Source organism: Harmonia axyridis, chromosome X, assembly GCF_914767665.1.
Source record: "Harmonia axyridis chromosome X, icHarAxyr1.1, whole genome shotgun sequence".
Lineage (NCBI taxonomy): Eukaryota > Metazoa > Arthropoda > Insecta > Coleoptera > Coccinellidae > Harmonia > Harmonia axyridis.
This window is the reverse complement of record NC_059508.1, coordinates 13,554,127-13,574,707: the sequence shown is the minus strand read 5'-3', so window position 1 is coordinate 13,574,707 and position 20,581 is coordinate 13,554,127. Positions and strand designations below refer to the sequence as shown.

The following is a 20,581-nucleotide window of genomic DNA, read 5'->3' as shown; positions in this document are numbered from 1 at the left end:
TTATTTCCATTTCTTGGAAATGAAAATTGGTAATCTAGGCTCAACCTTTATATTTGACATGTGGACTCATATTTTGCATAAATCTGACTCATCTTGGTGTTGGTTTATTTATTTATTTATTTTTTTTGGAGGCATAGACTGCTATGGTCTTTAGCCTCTAACCTTGGTTTATTAAATATAACTTGATAATCACCAAAGCTTTTAGAGAGGTATGTTTGAGAAGCATAACTTTTCAACATTTTTGATGTTCAATAGAAATGAGATAGCAGACTGACATCTAGAGCATATACCTACAACTTCACGAAGCATCTTATTTTTGAATTAATTGTAACTGCTTTGATTATATGAATTTGCAATTGTAAGTGGAGATAATAATTATGATTGTAATAAAAACCAAACCTATGTTAATAGTTGAAGGAATTCAGTTGAAATTTCCAAATGAATTGAATTAATATTTTTCTGTTCCTACATAAATGTAATAGCTTACTCAACTAGTTGCTAAGTACCAAATGAAAATACTATTATAAAAGTAGTTAAGTTGAAGAAACTTAGAGTTGTTGATTTATGGATGAATAAAAATATCACTAGATCTAATTCTTAAGATTCACAAAAATTTCAGATGATAAACTCATCCTGATCTATATAAATCATAACATTCTAAAGCACGTTGACCTCCTAATGAAAGAAAAAACTTGCATAGGTATTTCAAGTAAATATACTCATATATCGATTCAGTATTCTATTGAATCAAAACTATTTAAAACTTTTATTCATCTTTCTAGTTACAATACACATAAATCAATATTTACAAAATTGTTCAACTTGCCTTTCTGATCCTGAATTGTTGGAAGAAGAATCACTCTTGCTATCTTCAGATCCAGATCCTGAATCCGACATGATCACTTCTAGAATTAAATACCAAAAGAGGGTTTAGGCAACTAATTTTGTTTTGTCAGCTGGTTTTGAAAGGTCAGCTGATAAAAAAAGGGGTGAATTCTTAATTTATATTTTTTATTGAATGAATGACTCTTCTAATTCAAACACCCCCAAATCAATATCTTTCTGATACAAATTTTCAAAATTCTACAATGGATACTTTTGAATTGAATGGGTATCCAAAAAGGATACAAAATTGATGATAATTGATAGAGTGGACATTCATCTGGAATTGTTACATAACAGGATATTTTACTCGAAACTAGATTTTGGGGTTAATGAGGGTTGCTTATTAAATTTTACCATATCTTTTACTTATATGTTCAAGGAACATATTGACTTTGTCTCATACATATTACATAATTAATTCGGCGACAATTACTAACATTGATGGGGTGGTATATCTTCACTGAATTTATTTCAAATTTTACCCCTTAAATTTTTCAAGTTATAGGGAGATTATAAGAAAGTGTGACCCTAAGAGAGGTAAATCTATTATTTTAAGAATATTTCTGGAAATGATTGTTGACAAATCATCTGTGTATCGCCTAATGTCTGTTGTTGTTTTCTTAAGTATATAAACCCCAAAGTTTAGTGGCAAATTGCTCAAATGGGTACATGAAAAAATTTGAATTTTCCTGGATATAAGTGTTGGGTAAGCCTTCTAGAAACAGAATAAACAAAAAAAAGAGTGGAACATCCCTTAGAAAGGGGTTAAAACAATGAATTTCCAATTGTAAACAAAAATAATGAAGAAAATAAGTAAAATATTGTAGAAAATGTAGAAGCCACGCCCTTGATTTCTCAATGAAGTTAGTTAATGAAAATATTGCGAGGATTATGAAAAGCCAAAAATTAGCAAAAAAACAACCCGCAAATAAAGAATAAATCAAAAAATTCTTACCTTCGCCTCTTCAACTGAAAAAACAAGATTTCTTGAATATTTAATGTACCAAGTCAAAAGTCTTTTCACAATATGTAGAGAAGTCACTAATAAATTCTGTCATCACTTTAGAAAATAAAAAAAATTGAAAAGTATCCCCTAAATCACTTCAATTCCGAAAAAATTCCGATCTCATTAAGTTGACGCCATTTTGTTACTATATAATTCAAGTTCAAAGAAATGCACAATAATTATTATAAATTTGGCTAATTTTATAAGAACCCCTTTAAATTTGATGAAGATTTATCACTTCTAGGTTATATTTATCATAATTCACCACCACGTTAGGTTAAGTTGCAAATTATTGACGAACACCTCGGATCACTTCATAGACTGCCGGCAGCCATGTTTCTCTCAATCTGACTGCGTTGCACCTTGGAGAAGCGCGAAGCTCAAACATAATCGACACTGCGCAGTCGACTGAACACGTGTGACGTCAATGTGAATCCTATGGAGAATAAAATACGGTTGATATTCCTTTGAAACGAAGCGAACTAGCTGTTTCCGTTTCAAATGGAGGGAAATTTAAAAATACCACTAAAATACAATTTTTTGTAAAATTTACTATGAAGGATATAGATACAAATTCTGCTCGGCACAATAAATCACATTATAATTTTTTCATTGATAATTTTCATTTTTTATGTTCACAATTTTTCGAAATGAAAAAATTTGGATTTTAAGGAGAAAATCCAATGTATAAAAATAGAAATTTTTCAGTGAAAAATATGAAAAATCCTTCAGAAGTTTTCAGAAAATAAAATGGAAAAAGATTCTGATAAGATTTGTTGAACAACATTTATTCCGTCTGAAGATTTTCTAGAAACAGGAAATGAACTACAGAACGCCATATTGTGGAAGCACGTCCTTGCAATTTTCGATAATTCAACTTAGAAAATATTAATCAATCTGAAGATAATTTGATATGTTAATAATTAAACAAATTCGAACAGTTTTTCACACCTCGACGGAATGTATTTAATTATTTCCTATTCAATATTGCGAAAATCTGACGGATAATGCGCAGTAGAGGTATGAAATTGTAAAATGGCCGCTCAATAATTAGAACAATAAAAATTACATCAACTCTGAAGGACAATATTTTCGAAATTTTCGATGGAATATGTTGTTTCTCCCATTTATTTTCTGATAACTTGAGATTGGACGAAATTTATGGAAAAATATGTATTCTCACTAATTAATTTTGATTATATAATGAAACATTGACTTCGTGAAATATCTAATTCGGATAATTCTAATAACCCAATAACTTATCATTATCATCAATAAAAAGTACAGGCAAAATTCTGCTGCTCTCATTTGACACAAAAAAATGTCAGGATTGATCTTGAGATACACCTACAAATGGAAAAAAAAATTGACTGAAAACTATACCGACCCTTTACTTAGGGAAGCAATTTATAGATGAACTTATCTTTGTCAATAATAAACTTAAAAACAAAGGATTAAAAAAATTACAGAAAGGAAAATATGAATACAAATTTAAATGAAAAATATTGCATCAAAATTTGATAATTTAGGGGAGAGCGGGGCTGAAAGTGCCGCGGGTAAATTGTGCCGACGCGAATATCTCGTAAACAGAAAGAGATAGATATAAGATAGCAGTTATTCACGTAATGCCTAACAGTCCGGGACATGCGCATGCCAGTTTAATTCCGTCCGCCGAAGGGACAGGGTGTCAGTGCATGTGTGTGTATTCGAGCTCTACGTAAGTAAATATTTTCGTCTCAATACTTTTTGGTCACAAGCTGGCATTTTTCGTCCTTTTAATATGAAAGTTTTAGTAAAATGTTTGTCGTTTATCCTAGTTTGTTATGCAGTATGATTATAATGCTTAGAGCGCTTTGATATTTATATGTAGGGCAAAATATCACACTCGCATAAACGGGGTAAAATGTGCCGTTCATGGGGGGCTGCTTGTGCCGCGGCACAACCAACCCCACGGCAACCTTCATTGTTTCTGTAATACTTAAGTTTATGCGAGCACTTGTGGAAGATATAAAATACTTTTTGCCATGATACTTCATCCTGTATTTATTGTCTTTGACAGAATGAGGAATTACAAGCGGAAAACTCAAAGGGGAACTACATCCCAAGATCTTCTAAAAAGAGCGGCTGATGCAGTCATCAAGGATGGACGTAAATTAAAAACAGTTGCACGTGAATTGGAAATTTGCCATACAACTCTTCAAAGGTATGTCAAAAAAATTAAAAGTGGACTTACTCCTTCGGTTGGTTTTAAATCTAGAATGGTGTTTAGTGAAGATCAAGAGGCACAACTGTCTGAGTACATTTTGAAAAGTGCCTCTATTTATTTTGGTCTTCTACCAGAAGAAGTACGACAACTTGCTTACCAGTGTGCCGTGAAGTTTAATGTTCAACACATCCCACCATCTTGGCATACCAATGGTAAGGCTGGCAAGGATTGGTTTACAAACTTCCTGAAGAGGAACTCTACTCTTGCAATAAGAACACCAGAAGCTACCAGTGCCGGACGCGCGAGCTCGTTCAACAGATATAATGTAAATCAATTTTTCGAAAAACTTGGCGACTTGATTACAAAATATAATCTTACTCCTTCACGTATATGGAATTTGGACGAGACTGGTGTCACAACTGTGTTAAAACCGAAAAAAATTTTGGCTGAAAAAGGAACAAAGCAAGTAGGAGCAATTGTTTCATCTGAACGTGGAACTTTAGTCACTGTTGAGCTAGCGGTGAGTGCTCTGGGAAACTCGATTCCGCCGATGTTTGTTTTCCCGCGTTTGAAATTTAAGGACCTGTTTATCCGAGGTGGTCCTCCTGAGTGTATTGGGGCTGGTAATCAATCCGGTTGGATGACAAACAAAGAGTTCTTAGTGTTTATGGATCATTTCATAAAGCATACTAAGCCTAGTCCTGATGAACCAGTGTTATTACTACTAGACAATCATTCATCTCATATTGATATTGATGTGATCGAAAAGGCCAAGAAAAACTCTGTTATATTATTATCATTCCCACCACACTGCACCCACCGTCTGCAACCCCTGGATGTTGGTGTCAACGGCCCATTCAAAGCATACTGTTCTAAAGCTCAAAACAACTGGCTGAGAACTAATCCCGGGAAAACTATGAGCATTTATGAAATACCAGGTATTGTAAAATACGCTTTGCCGCTTGCAGCAACTCCTATCAATATAAGCAACGCATTTAAAAAGGCTGGCATTTGGCCCTATGACCCAAATATCTTCACAGACAAAGATTATGCGCCGTCTTCTGTCACTGACCGCCCGATGCCAGAAAATCGACCCTCACAAGATACAGACCACTTTCCTGTCCCTCTAAACAATCAAGAAAGGACTGCTGAATATCTTAATGACTCAAATAATGTCGGCTGCAATATAGAGATTGAGACTACTCCATCAATTCTACAGCAAAGCGACTGCAGCGTTGAACCATCAGGTAATCCAGAACATGTGGGACGTCAATGCTCTCAGGAGACTACCCCTTGTTGCAGCTTCCAACTTCCTCAATCATCAGCTGATAACAACGCGGGAGATGAAAATACAATAATTTTCTCACCAGACCTCATAAGACCACTGCCTAAAGCACCTCCTCGATTAGTTGGACGCAATAAAGGACGTAAAAGAAAGACAGCTGTTCTTACGGACACTCCAGAGAAGGATGCTTTGGCCGAAGAACATGCTAATAAAAAGAAGAAAAAAGAGATTGAAACTACAAAGAAGGGTAAAGGAAAATGCACGGGACAAGGTAAACAAGCAAAAAGAACGACTAAGAACCCCGCTAAGAGAAGAGTCTTGCAAGATGATGACACTTCTGATGAGGAACAAGATTGGTATTGCATCATATGTTGTGACGCATATTCTAATTCTGCCCCTAGAGAAAAATGGATTCAATGCATAGAATGCAAGAATTGGGCCCATTCACAATGTATTGACGATGAAGAAAGCCCAGCATTTGTATGTCCAAATTGCTATTCTGATCAGTCATCTATAGAGTAACTGGTTTTGTTTTCTCTAAAAGACCAAATATAAGTTTTTTAATTTACAATTCGGAAGAAATCTTCTTTATTTTTTTTAATGTAGTCCTGAGAGACTGATATATTCAATAATTGATCTCATTTGTTCAAAAATAAGTTCAAATTGTTGACTGAAATGTGTTTTTATATTTGCAATAGCTAAATAAGTAAAGATATTATGTTTTTCTTTATTATTATGCTTATTGTTATATATAACTGAATTTTAAGTTATGTTGATTAGTTAAAAGTATAAGCAATAAATATATTGTTGAAAAAAATTGTGTTTTTAAATCCTAAATTAATTTTCATTCACGTAAAACACCTTTAATTATCAACGGCACAACCGACCTCAGCTACGGCACAACTCGCCCCAAAGTGGGGTTGGTAGTGCCTTCCCGACTTTGCTTAAAAAAATGACCTTTTCTTGAAAACCATTGAAATTGTGTCAAATCTGTGAGTGAATTCTTATTGTAGATTAAATTTGGCTTATGATGAACTACTTCTTTCAGAAATAGTACTTTTCTTATCCGAATCATATGAGAATTTGTCAAAATCGGCACGTTCAGCCCCGCTCTCCCCTACTCCTACAAATTTCTTATGGAATGCTTGTTATTTGCTATTATTCTAATCAAGTCGGTATTTATTATAAAACTACTTGATGGTATGACTCAATTATTGAATGAACTTCTCCGAAATATGGCCATTGTTTATTATCAGTGTTAATAAGAAATCAACACCTGCCAGCCTATTATTAAAAATAAAAATTCATTATTCTGATAAGAAAAATCAAAACCGGCGAACTATAAAAAATGATGACTTTAAGTTTTGGTTATTAGAATTTTTTTTTACCGAAAAGTGGATCATATTTCCACAATCAAAATATTTGAAATTTGAAAGCAAAGGCAAAAAGCGATAAGAAAGATAAACTTCAAAATATGTAGTAGAGAGAAGCAGTCAATGTTTCACTGAACAATTTTTTTCATTCCAACATAATAAATGGGTTGAATGAATTTTCTCATCGATTTGTTGGCAACTTTTCTCAGATATACTGAGAATTTTTTATGTTTAAATAATAAAATTAATGACTTTTTGTGGAATCGATTCGAGAAAACCCATGAAGTGGACAAAGCACGATGGAAATGCAATTACATAATTTTAGAAACAAAAATATAATATCAGTCTTTCAAATATATAGTACTTGTGGAAAAGCTTAATAATACCTGTGTAAAAAACATATAATAGAAATCCCCATGAGAAAACATTCTCACAAGAAATTATGCATATCAGATCTATTTGATATAAATATAAAAGTGAATTTCAAATATATTGAATAAATAAAAGGGAATAATGAAAATCCATTATGAAAATTATCATAACTTGTAAAATTAAGAACAATTGGGGTTTCTGTTTTTTTTTTTGTAAAATTTTGGTAGTCTACCGTTGCACTGCAATATTCAATTCGTTTTAAAGTGTGGTGATTGCCTGAATGTTTGTTTCAACTGACGAGGAGAGCATTCAGAAATATTAGAACAACTAATGTTGATTTTGAACTGGATTCCGAAATATAGAAAAACTTCTCGCACGACTAGAAGAGAGAGAACCTGATCTCTTTCCACGTATGAAGCAAAACTTAAAGCAATTAATTGTAGAGTTGTAAGAGCATTAAAAAATATATATCTGGATTTAAGTATTTTATTATAAATTCTCTCAGGGAGGACCGCATTTGACGATATACAATTTTATTTGCAGAATAAGCAAATCAGCGTTGGAATATCCAACTGAAAAATAGAACTTATCTTAATAAAATTAAACTTTTTGTTTTTATGTCTAAAATTGCTGATTCAACCCCCCTTTGACCGAGTTGGTTGGATAGCTAACTTCGTATTGCTAAGGTCATTAGTGTAAATGTTTCAATAGATCAATTCTAACCTAATTGAACCGAGTCTGTTGGAAAGCTAACCTCATATCGCTAAGGTCATGAGTGTAAAGTTTCAATAGATGAATTCTAACCTAACCTCACAAACTTCATGACCGTGTTGGTTGGAGGGCTAACTACGTATCCCTAAGGTCATATACAGGGTCCGGCAAAAAAACCTCCCTGATTTCAATAGGCATTTGCAAAAAGAATAAGAAACATATAGAACAATTACTTATATTTGTGAATAGCCTATATGATGCCATTTTACATCACTTAGTACACTTTACTTGGTTTTGAAAATTATGTCTGATAAATGATGTCCCCCATTGTTAAGACATTCACGAAGTCTTTCCCTGAAGTTGTCCATAGTTCTTCGGAAGCCTTGGAATGGCTGCCACTTCCTGCCTAATGGCATCTTTTAGTTTTTGCAGAGTTCTGGGACGATGTTTGTACACTTCAGCCTTTAGGTACCCCCACAGAAAGAAATCACAAGGTGATAAGTCGGGTGACCTTGGGGGCCAGGAAATGTCATGAATGTCTTAACAATGGGGGACATCATTTATCAGACATAATTTTCAAAACCAAGTAAAGTGTACTAAGTGATGTAAAATGGCATCATATAGGCTATTCACAAATATAAGTAATTGTTCTATATGTTTCTTATTCTTTTTGCAAATGCCTATTGAAATCAGGGAGGTTTTTTTGCCGGACCCTGTATAAAAATGTTTCAATAGATCTATTCTAACTTAACCACTCCCGTGACCGAGTTGGTAGGATAGCTAACTACGTATGTCTAAGGTCCATTAGTGTAAATGTTTCAATAGATCAATTCTAACCTAATTAAACCGAGTTTTTTAGAAAGCTAACTTCATATCGCTAAGGTCATGAGTGTAAATGTTTCAATAGATCAATTCTAACCTAACCTCACCAAACTTCGTGGCCGTATTGGTTGGAAAGCTAACTTAATAACGCAAAGGTCATGAGTGTAAATAGGAGGGACGGCAAAATTTAAGAGGTGCCCGGGCCATTTGGGGGGGAACGTTCCCCAGCACCCCCCCCCCTGGATCCGCGTCTGTTGACAGAGTTGGTTGCAAAGCTAACTACGTATGCCTAAGGTCATTAGTGTAAATGTTTCAATAGATCCATTCTAACCTAACCTAATCACTCCCGAGTTTGTTGGAAAGCTAACTTTGTATCGCCAAGGTCACGAGAGTAAATGTTCCAATAAATCTATTCTTATGGTTGTAAGAACAAACCTTTTGCTAACTACTTCACTACACAGAATTGCTGCTGGGCTTAAGTCACTTACTACTAATATAAAAAAGAGTATGGGAGATATTAATTTAAATTTCATGATCAATTGGTTCTAATCCCAGATAGCACAAACGTTCTAGGAATATTCCTACAAAGTGAAAAAGAGGTATGTTGTAGAATATTCCAAGAAATATTCATGGGATATTCTCAAAACATTTACGAATATTCATAGTATCATTCAAGAGAATATGCATAGAATGTTTCATGATAATGTTCTAGGAATATTCCTACAAAGTGCAGAAGAGGTATGTTGTAGAATATTCCAAGGAATATTCATGGGATATTCTTAAAACACTACGAATATTCATAGAATGATTCAGGAGGAATATACATAGAATGATTCAAGATAATTTTCCAATCGCATTCTCTGGCGTGGTGTTTTGTGTTTTGACAAAATGGTGAAACTTGATGATTGCGCGTTTTCGGAAACTTACTCGGGTTCACTGGATCCCTAATCTTTGTTTACTTTTAGAAGGTAAAATAATGGTTACGAGTGAACCAGAGTAAGTTTCCGAAAACGCGGAATCATCAAGTTTCTCGTTTCACCATTTGGTAAAAACGCAAATGCTAACACAACGCACAAAGCGTATGTTGTATGTTCTGTGGCACAAAGTTAACTTTGTGCGTTGTGTTAGGTTAGGTTAATGCAGAACGCAGATCTTCAACTCGGGTTCGTAAACTGTGAATGTGAAATATAAATATTGTTGCTGGTTCATATGCATATAAGGTAAGGTATGGTTATTATGTTATTTAATATATATTATCTATCACTCAATTAGTTTCTGAATACATAACCACAGAACACCTGTGTGTTCTGTGACATAACCTTCTTTTTTTTTCATTTTGGGTTAGTCATATATTTTCTCGCACTTATTCATTGCAATATTATTGTGACTTTATATGTTTACGTGTTTGATGAAGTTCGCAAATCGATTTCGAAGTTACATTTTACTTTGCATAACTTAGTAAGACAAGATCAGGTGATAAAAAATTCTATCACTACCTATTTGATTTTCTTGTAGAGTGATAGTTTTACTTGACATAACTAAGTAAGATCACCATCATGGCAAGAAAGTATTCAGCAAATTTTTATAAGAAAGTGAAAATCCAGACGGACATGAGCCTGAGTTATCCGAATATTCCACCCTCTGCTTCTTTTTCTTCGATAGTTGAGAATGAGATCAGGAATGAAGATGATGTTGAAATGCACATGCCGGAATTGCAAAACCCAGTGCATGAGTTGAATGAGATGGAAAATATTGAGTTAATTAAGGAAGGAAAAGGTGGACACATTTCTGAATATTCATTCCCAATATTAGATTCTCTTCAAACAAAAACTAGCCATATTGATAACAAGAAAGTTGATAAAGAGGAAGATATTAAGTCTAAGTTGAAATTGTGGTCAATTAAATATAATATAAGTCACGTTGCTCTAAGTGATTTATTGAAGATATTAAAAAGTTCAAAAGCCCAGTTAGATGAACTTCCGAATGATGCTCGTACTATTTTATCAACAAAGCGAACCATTGATGTAAGAAATATTGATCCAGGCTCTTATTGCCACGTTGGTATTACTGAGGCTGTGACTTATCTCTGTACGAAAAAATGTTATGATAAAATAGAATTGCTCATTAATATTGATGGGTTACCTCTCAGCAAAAGCTCTGGCAGTCAAATATACCCAATTCTTTGTTCTCTATATGATGATCCAAGAGAAGTTGCAGTTATTGGTGTATACCATGGTTATGAGAAACCTTCGAATGCTAATGATTTTCTGGGAGAATTTGTCCAAGATGCAGTGGAACTATCTAATAATGGCATTAAAGTGAATGGTGCTTGCATTCCCTTCAAAATTAAAGCGTTCATTGCTGATGCTCCAGCCAAATCGTTTATTTCCTATACCAAGGGTCACACAGGATTTTTTTCGTGCACCAAATGTGTGCAAAAAGGAGAATTCATTAGAAATCGTACATGTTTCCCCAAGATAAATTCTAAAAAAAGAAACTTGGAGTGAGATGGTGCTCTTACTTAAGTGATATTAGACATCGAAATCAGTTTGGCTTTCGAATTAGAAACAAAAATGAATTGTATTTTAAACTGTATTTTTCATAAATTTCAGTCACAAGTTACAAAGTTTTTTATCAGGATATAATTTTGTTATCTAGTAGTTTTTGTTCACTTCATTATCATGAATGCTTGGAGAGTGGTCCATTTTCTAAAGGAGGATACAGTAGAAGCGGTACCAGTCTCCTGGTTGAGAGGCTCCAACCAATGTCACTGGCCTCCCTTCAATAGGCTGAAGCTCAAGACAGCGATCAATAAATGTATGCCACCTTCTTCAAACTGGGACGTACATGAAACACGAGTAATTGGGGAAATATATGGTAAGTGAAACAAAATCGCCAATCTACTTTTGAAGTAATTTAAAATGATTATACAGCAAAATAACATTACAGGAGATTTATCTGTTGCCCGAATGAAGGCTCTAGAAGCGGAGAGTACCTCTGATTTGAATTCTGATTCTGATCTATTAGGGTTGGGACATAGAAAAATCAGAATGAATAAAAAATATCAGGATTCTGAATCATCAGAACAAGACAAAGAGGATAGTCTATCACCAGAAGCATCTAAAATTATGATGCCTACCCTCAAAAGAAGAGAGGAAAAAACATCTGGTAAGATTTTTGTTTCTATTTTTTGTTTTATTTTGGGGACAAATCCCTGTTATCTGAAATTACCCGGTAAGTGAGAAAAGTAGTTCTGATTATTTTCAATTTTTTTTGCCATTAAATAATATAGCTGCACTCCTACACTGAGTCGCTCTACTTTCATATGTATATTACAGTTTCTATATCTGATTTTGGTATTTCTTCAGTGGCCCCTTCAGATGATGATTTAGGATTTGAGTCATACGTAGGCTCTGATAATGCAGGTGAAGCATCTAAAATTGTGATGTCTACCCTTAAAAGAAGGGATAAAGAAAGCGCTGGTGAGATTTTTATTTTTTTCTGATTCATTTTGAGGAAAAATTATCCCTGTTATCTGAAATAACTCTGTTAGTGAGAAAAGTAGTTCTAATTCTTTAAAATTTTTCTTGTAATTAAATAATATTGCTGCACTCCTGCATTGAGTCGCTGTACTTTCATCAAAGTATGCATGTTACAGTTTTCAATATCTGATTTTGGTATTTTTCAGTGTACCCTTATTCAGATGATGATTTAGGGATTGAGTCAAACGTCCCAGGATTTGATAATGCAGGTGAGAAAAAAAATTCAATTACTACCTCTATGAATAGCTTGTAGAAAATAGCTTTGTCGTCATGCTCGAAAAATCGCGCGTGTTTTAAAGACCTTAATGTCCACTTATACTTTAATGTACTGTTTTCAAAGTTCTTAATAAAACCAACTGTTTAGGAAATCCACTTAGAATTGTCCCAGGAAATCCAGACAGAAATGAGGCAGAATGTACAGCAACAGAGATCGAAGGGAGCTACTACAATAGACAGTATTACTTGAAAGGTGATTGCTTTATTCGTTATAGTGAGAAATTTAATTATTTTTTTGCTTTGCAGATGAGCAGTTTAAGCGGCAAGTACTGCGAAATCTGTCCATTTTAAATTTTAAACTGGATCAGTTGGCTGATGATATAGGTAGATTAGCGCTTAAAGAAAATACTGTAACAACAAACCTTCCTCCATCAGTATTTTCAAAATTCAATTTTCCATTAGCAACTGAGGAAGAACTGCACAATTTTGAGAGTCACTTGGCAGACAGAGAGAAGTACCAGCAAGTGGTGAGTATAGAGAATTCAACAATTACCGTCTTATTTGTTGGCTCAAGGCTCCCCTGCGGTAAAGATGTATATACCTATCTATTTAATTTTCAGCAATTGGAATTATCAAGAATTGGTGGTGGTACCACCAAAATTATGGTACGACGTTTAATGGAGAAGCTTATAAGCAGTCAACTTGGTGTTGAGTACAGTTGGATAGGATTTAAGAAAAAAAAGAACTTCTCAGTTTTACTCATATCCAAAGTACTCATAGGTGAGATTTTTATGGACTTCAAAAGAAATTAAATATGCAGGGCAGTAGAGATATGGTTTAAAATTTGATCAATCTTTAAGTACAGATATAAAGTATCTAAAAAATTGCAACAATGTTTTTTTGGTGCACTGTCTAAGCAGTATGTCTAATTCAGTGTTTTAAAAAATTAGGAAAGCCCTAACTGCAAACCAAAACAAGCCTTTCATCTTTTTCAAGACTGTCATAGAAGTAGAAAATAAAAAATATTATTTTTTGCAGATGCTGTATTGGCTGTGCATAAAAATTCAAATGCAGCGGAAGTGGAAGCATCAGCCAAACAATGGCTGGTTAAGTGTAAGGAGCGATGCACCAAAGAAAAATAATTTATATTATTATAAGAATATTATTTTTTTGGAAAAATGTTAGATTTTATTCTTTTATTTCATGTTGTTTTTGAAGAATCAGTATTATGTTTTTTTTTCAATGTATATTTTATTTTTTTATTTTATGTTATGGTTTTGAAAAATCAGTTTTATGTTTTTTTTTCAATATATATTTTACTTTTGTATTTATTATTATTTATTAATTAAACCAAAATTCTGGAGCACATTCAATGAACGTTCATAGAATGTGCTCTCAATTCAAATCTTAACCTTCATAGAATATTTCTAGAATGTATGAGAAATATTTCACGAATCTTCTGTAAATATACTTAGAATGTTCTCAAGAATATTCCTAGAATGTATGAAAAATATTTCACGAATCTTCCGTAAATGTACATGGAAAGTTCTCAAGAATATTCTGGGAACATTTATAGAATATGAAACTCAGTCCACTTTTAATGTCCATAGAATGTACCCAGAATATATTAAGTGTGTTTTGGTAATATTCTTGGAATATTTAAACATTCCAACCAGAGCTTCTATGAATATAATATGAATGTTCTTGTGCTATCTGGTAAAATTCTTTAAGCTTACTTAGTTATCAGAAATCAGGGAATGTCTCTGTATGTATATATCTATGTTCTAATTATGTATTCATGAAGACATCCGAAAAGAATTTGCTTGATCAATACTAAAATATTCATCAGATAGAATGTTATGATATAGTAAAAGTATTTAATTAATTAAGTAATGTAAATTTATTATGCGTCGATAGGTACGCTACCCGTTCGTCAATGCACGTCCTTCAATCGAAGCTAATGTTTCTACCGGCAATAAAAATTAAAATGAGCAAGAAAGTAAGTTGTCCAAGCTCTATATTGAGCTAGGTGCGCCAAGCAGGCAATTAAAACTGCCTATGTTTAAATAAAAACTATATGAACTACTACAAAATGTTAATTAACAATCATTCCACATCATTGACACGTTCTTGAGTAGACCATAAGTCTTTTTACGACAACTTTGAAGACTCCAACACAAAATTTCAAACTTATTTAGAAAAAAATCAGAAACCCCAACACTTTTCAAGAACTGCAAGAATTATTAGTGCATGTATAGAAAGTATAATAATTAAACTCCCAGGCTTGGAAATTGTTAATACACCATAATTTCTGAAAGTTTTTTTTGTCTTGATATCTGTCTCTCAGCAATAAAATATTAAAAACTATACAGTGTTGGCAAGTCAATATTGTAGGGTTCAATAACAATGAAAGTATATCCCTACCTTTGCAACTCTTCTCTGTTGTCTGCATTATATTCGTATTTTTGTTTTATTCCCACTTAGCTTTTCGTGAGAGCCTTTTAAACAATAAGAATTGTCATTCTAAAAACGTGTATTAGCGTGAACAAAAAATTTATATTAATAAATGGAAGTAAAGACCAGTCAGCCCTATGAAGCAAGAGTCGATAGGAGTTTAAATGTATGTACCGTTGAAAAAGCAAATGAACCTAAATCCTGCACTAAAGAGAGAGAAACTAAATGTATTGATTTTGCAATCATATGGCTATAGACCGCAGTCTTCTAGCCAGTTATACAGGGTCCGGCAAAAAAACCTCCCTGATTTCAATAGGCATTTGCAAAAAGAATAAGAAACATATAGAACAATTACTTATATTTGTGAATAGCCTATATGATGCCATTTTACATCACTTAGTACACTTTACTTGGTTTTGAAAATTATGTCTGATAAATGATGTCCCCCATTGTTAAGACATTCACGAAGTCTTTCCCTGAAGTTGTCCATAGTTCTGCGGAAGCCTTGGAATGGCTGCCACTTCCTGCCTAATGGCATCTTTTAGTTCTTGCAGAGTTCTGGGACGATGTTTGTACACTTCAGCCTTTAGGTACCCCCACAGAAAGAAATCACAAGGTGATAAGTCGGGTGACCTTGGGGGCCAGGAAATGTCATGAATGTCTTAACAATGGGGGACATCATTTATCAGACATAATTTTCAAAACCAAGTAAAGTGTACTAAGTGATGTAAAATGGCATCATATAGGCTATTCACAAATATAAGTAATTTATTGTTCTATATGTTTCTTATTCTTTTTGCAAATGCCTATATAAATCAGGGAGGTTTTTTTGCCGGACCCTGTATACAGTTTTATATTATATATTCAATTAGAAATTATTAGAAAATAAAAAAAAAAACTATTATTCTATTGATTTTAAAATTTCTCAAGGAATTGACATTTGACATTAAAAAAAAATAAATAAATAAATTGCATATTACCCAAGAAATTTTCCGAATAGAATTTTGTGAGATTACGACAGAAAAAAATTATAGAAAAGATGTTAAAGATTTTTTAGAATAACAATCCATATTATTATTAAAAATGTTCAAATCGCTGTTGAGTCATAACTTCAAATACAACAGTGATTGTGAAATGATTTATTTTATAATGTTTTTATGAGAATACATATATAAAATACCAACTGAGATAAACTATCTAATATGAAAAGAAAAACACACTGGTTTTAAATATTATCTTCATTCAGCTCTATCGATTTCGTTCAAATAATTTTACCATCATGAAACATACAGGGATTTCCAATCAATAAATAGAAATTTTCACTAGTCAAAGATATACTGCATTTTGTAATTTGTAGCTTGTTGCTGTGCTTCATAACAGACAGCTTGATGATGGTATAAGTATTTTGCCGAAATATATAGCTGAATAAAGATAATATTTAAAACCTGTGTGTTTTTTCTTTTCATATTAGATTATATATACACACTGATGGAGAAATACATCAATTTCAGATGAAATAGCCTGAATAATTTTGGACAATCCTACTTCTACCTCCCTTCCCTCAAAGCGATATTGGTAAGGGAACTGTTCAAATGAATGCATCATTGATTCAATTAATGGGAGTTTTTATCTCTTTTCCTCACATTAGATATCGAAACATATCGTTGCCAACACTGTGTATAGAGAAAGTAATCGATTTAGCTACTATTTTTATGTAGTAGAAAGAGTTATCACGCAATTGACTTTCTGGAAAGCTGCGTCTATTCTTGCTCACAAGAAAGTTCTCATTTAATTCAATGTGGATTCGCAATGAGAAATTTTTCAAAGAGTATATAATGACAAAAAGTTCATATACCTTAACCATGACAATATATTAAAACATTTACTAAATTAACTAAATCTCGCCCTCAAATCTGTTGCATTTTTTGTATCATAATTTCTATAAATAAAGGCCTTTATTATTATTATTATTTCATAAAGGTACTGAAGGAATTATTTTTCACCGACTTCTGAAAATTATTCTTTAAGTAATGGTTTGGAATTTGGTACCAAGATAACAAAAAGAAATTTATGAAATATTGCAAAATTAAGACAAGGACTATAAAGAACTTTTAGACATGGTCAAGGTTTACGATTTTTGAGAAACAAAATATATACTGAATTCATGAATCTAGACAGCTATCAAGACAAAATAAACTTACATGCAGAAAAATAAAAAAAATTCATGCAAGTTAGATCCCAACAATATTTCGGTATAAATTATTCTTTAAAACATTTCAAAAATATCAACAATTCAATAATTTGGTAGATTTGAATTTCTTCAACAGGCAATCAATAATTTTGATTAACTAATTTCAAAATATAATATAAATGTTATATTCACCAGGGTCACGTCATCCTTGGAATCGGTACACGCAACACCAAAGCACTCTCTGAAGAAATTATAGGAAGAGCATTCTCACAATGAAAATTGATCAGGTGACTTACACTGTCAAACATTCTGTCTTTGGTTCTCACCTGGAAAAAGAAAATAGAATTGTAACACAAAAATATTAAAAATATTTCGGAGAAATAATCATTGAAAAGTATACTTACAACTCCTTCTGGATCGATCAGAAGCAGGTGTTTTTTAGTGTTGTCTTGCATTCCAGAAAGTACAAATTGGGCTTCAGAATTAGGAGACTCCCGAACTAAGAAATCACCATCATTCTCTAAGAGTTTTTCTGCTTCAGCTCTGGATATTTGTCCATGGAACCAAATCTCATTCTGCAACTGAGCCAAATGCTTGGGATCCATTTTCTTTCCACTAGAGGCACCTGATGTGGGTAATTGCACAGCTGAGAAAGGATCTGCAAGAAAAGATCAATGTTAGATACAAGTCAACATGGCAAAAATGAAAAAACTTACGCATGTCGAAAACATCTCTTCCACGAGTAGAAATAACATTGTCATTTACATAATTGTGTAATGGTAAATCTCGATGTAACGGTACATCAGAATTTAAATCAATTAGATTAGGGCTTTGAACAGGTGGCAGTGTTGTAAGTGGTGGCACTACTGTAGGAAGAGGTGGAACCGGAGGCGGCCCAACATCTGGGGGCACTTTACCAGGTAAATCGTTGTAGTAGTCTTTATCAGCATCTCCACCCGAAGTCGATGGTTGACCCATCGAAAGTCTATAACAATACAATGGAATTCAATGTAGCAATGAGGTAAGAAAACAGAGTATAAATTTTGCTCTAATCATAATGAACGAGTGCTCTGGAAATCATTTTACTCGAACATTACGAACCATATAAAAACTACGTACGCTTTGACTGTTGGCTTCATACATTGCTTGAACCTCAAATCGAATGCTTGACCAATTGTGGCAATTACATCCTTGGTTAAACCTCCTCCACATTCTAATACATAACAAGCTCTCCAGTCAGTTGAATCTTTAGCAACATAGGCAACAAAATCCAAACTATCCTACAAAAAAAAAATGAGATTAATAACTTGAGCAATTCAATTTGTTCTAGATTTCGATTCACATCTAATTCTGAACTTCTATACATTTTTAAATTCAAACTTGAAAATATTTGAGATAAGCAAATGAAAAGTACTAAAGGATGTGCTACGAGTAGCATCTTTTCATTTACATATCTTGCGTTTCATTTGAATTTTAGAATTGATGAATGAGTTAATACCTACACAGTCTCCACCAGATGCAAATGAAATTTGTGGCATATCATGACTAGAAATGACTTGATTTGAATCCAAGGAGGTTAGAGACAGCCTTGAACTTGAAACAGTTAAATTGACGTTTGTGCCGGCATAATTCATGTTTGGTACATCTGCTATGGCCTTTTCCACGTTTTTCTCTACTTTTCTTCTTTTATCTACTGTCTTCAGTCCAGCAGCTTCACACACTCTGTTAATACACTCCCTGAAAAAAAATTAAAAAAATGTTTAGTAACCGATTAACTCAATGACCAAATGAACTTCTTTAATGGCTATATGAATATCAAGTTTTTTGAGTTTACAGAAGCCATAATATTACAATCAAGTTGTATTGACAACATTCTAAACAACAGGATCTTAATAACCGTTGAACGAACATGTCATTTTCAGACACAGAGGTATTATTAATGTTTATTGAAAATCAATAGATGTAGAATTAATCGTTTAAATTTTTGGGGTGTCATATTCATGTAGAACTCACCTTGCAACGCTTGACCTGGTGTTGTAATCCAAAGTTTTCATGGAAGCTTTGACTTCAAGACACCCAACATACTGAAACAAAAGGAGAACTATATAATATTTCGGTTGGGTTCGTGTAAAGAGATTACATTACTTTTGTAGTGTAATTGAAAGAATATATTAAAAAAAAGAAAACAAAATAAGCAGGATAATTTTGATCTAGGAGTCTCTTGAAAATCTAAATCGCTTTCAACATTTTGGGGTAAAAGATGTTGTTGATAAGCTGCACAATTTGTGGATACCTTAAAAACAGGTTTCTCTATGTTGGTACAATATCTGGGCAGGAATATTATGCGGTCATGAATTCAGGGCTTTATGGTAAGATTGAAGTACTGATTCAACCCTACGATTGAAGTAGCAATTCAGTATTTTGTTGCAAAATACAGAAAAACAAAAAAAAATGTAACTATCTAAGAAAAAAAATTGATGTTAACTATAAGCTCAGCCGAACACCTAATAATTGAAAAAGACATATTATGATAATCTTAAAATCTAGTCAATGGAGGGGAAAGTGCCTACAGATGGACAAAGGGAACATGTTGAATATCTCAAACACCTCTCCACAGGCTCCACAGAGATAATTTCTTAGCTACTGGAAATATATATATAACTACAGTATTATATATATATATATATATTTCTTATATTCCGGCATTTTGTGTAAGCTAAACAAAATGGTGGGTAGGTTGAGAATATTGTACATCACAAGAACTGAATCAAACTTGTAATATGTAAAACTATAAGTATTCATTGGTGGAAAATTTCGTTTGGTCATTGGAATTGATTAGTATTATCGAAAAAAATCGATGTTTGACCGAATTGGACTTGATTTATCAGAACAGCTTAGTTGGAGTATGAGTCAGCAATCAAACGAAATAAGTTTGCTCAAATTAATTTTTTTCCAACTCACCTTCACAGTATATGTAACACCCTGTTTAGCTATAAGTTTGTCGGAATGTATCCATCCACCAGATGGTTTGTTCATTATTCCTGAAGACATTATAATATTTGAAATGGCTACTTAGCGTTCAAACTGGGTGTGTAACATCTAGCGACTTGTTCGACTCATTGTCTTCACAATGGCATTAATTCTGCGCGATTGGGCATAATATGTCAATTATGAGGACTAATTAAATTTGCGGTAGTTTCTGTCCCAGATGTCCCAATGATAGTGGTGATAATCAGGACAAAGATTGGAACTACGCCACCATTTTACAACATTCATGTTGGATTTGTAGTCATCCGGTTGTATGAATTTGTGTTATAGCACTTTTTAGTACCAAACTTGCAATGTTACGCAAAAGTTTTGCGTGTTTTTTCAGCGAATTTGTAATTTTGGGTGTTTTTAGCGCAATTCACTGCATCACACACTGTTACTAAGCTGAGAAGCAATTTATTTTAGTTCATAACAGACGTTATAGCATATACCAACTGGTTTCTCAACGGCGTAAAAGATACAACAAAATT

General features: G+C 33.1%; 5 protein-coding genes across 8 annotated transcripts in view; 3 read left to right on the top strand and 2 right to left on the bottom strand.

Annotated features, from left to right (window-relative positions):
* LOC123686006 (chromodomain-helicase-DNA-binding protein 1) overlaps nt 1–17,375 on the bottom strand; it is a 25,150-nt gene extending 7,775 nt beyond the window's left edge. Inside the window, exons 1-2 of one of the 2 annotated variants that reach the window (XM_045625914.1) lie at nt 17,256–17,375; nt 827–905 (exon numbers count right to left, since the gene is read on the bottom strand). In XM_045625914.1, coding sequence (XP_045481870.1) covers nt 827–897 — 71 coding nt within the window. In that variant the 5' untranslated portion in view covers nt 898–905; nt 17,256–17,375. Of the gene's footprint in view, nt 1–826; nt 906–1,840; nt 2,295–17,255 lie in introns of those variants that run through there. The other variant, XM_045625913.1, reaches the window with a different exon arrangement.
* On the top strand, nt 3,438–6,019 carry LOC123686007. The gene is made up of 2 exons (XM_045625916.1): nt 3,438–3,608; nt 3,951–6,019. Exons 1-2 carry the CDS (start codon nt 3,517–3,519, stop codon nt 5,902–5,904), a joined length of 2,046 nt encoding a protein of 681 aa, XP_045481872.1. The 5' UTR covers nt 3,438–3,516; the 3' UTR covers nt 5,905–6,019.
* LOC123686008 lies at nt 9,230–13,584 on the top strand. 3 transcript variants are annotated; one of them, XM_045625918.1, is made up of 9 exons: nt 9,230–9,880; nt 11,319–11,537; nt 11,610–11,828; nt 11,999–12,142; nt 12,349–12,411; nt 12,567–12,671; nt 12,725–12,945; nt 13,039–13,198; nt 13,457–13,584. In XM_045625918.1, exons 2-9 carry the CDS (start codon nt 11,342–11,344, stop codon nt 13,558–13,560), a joined length of 1,212 nt encoding a protein of 403 aa, XP_045481874.1. In that variant the 5' UTR covers nt 9,230–9,880; nt 11,319–11,341; the 3' UTR covers nt 13,561–13,584. The 3 variants fall into 3 exon arrangements, with proteins under 3 accessions (XP_045481874.1, XP_045481875.1, XP_045481873.1); XM_045625919.1 differs by lacking the exon at nt 9,230–9,880 and having other exon boundaries at nt 11,160–11,537; nt 12,029–12,142; XM_045625917.1 differs by lacking the exon at nt 9,230–9,880 and having other exon boundaries at nt 11,160–11,537.
* Nucleotides 9,906–11,167, top strand: LOC123686162. The gene is made up of 2 exons (XM_045626163.1): nt 9,906–10,118; nt 10,176–11,167. Exon 2 carries the CDS (start codon nt 10,217–10,219, stop codon nt 11,165–11,167), a length of 951 nt encoding a protein of 316 aa, XP_045482119.1. The 5' UTR covers nt 9,906–10,118; nt 10,176–10,216.
* Nucleotides 16,883–20,581, bottom strand: LOC123686009 (SHC-transforming protein 3). The gene is made up of 7 exons (XM_045625920.1): nt 20,025–20,581; nt 19,077–19,147; nt 18,566–18,800; nt 18,183–18,343; nt 17,780–18,048; nt 17,468–17,721; nt 16,883–17,389 (listed from the first exon to the last, which is right to left on the bottom strand). Exons 1-7 carry the CDS (start codon nt 20,112–20,114, stop codon nt 17,261–17,263), a joined length of 1,209 nt encoding a protein of 402 aa, XP_045481876.1. The 5' UTR covers nt 20,115–20,581; the 3' UTR covers nt 16,883–17,260.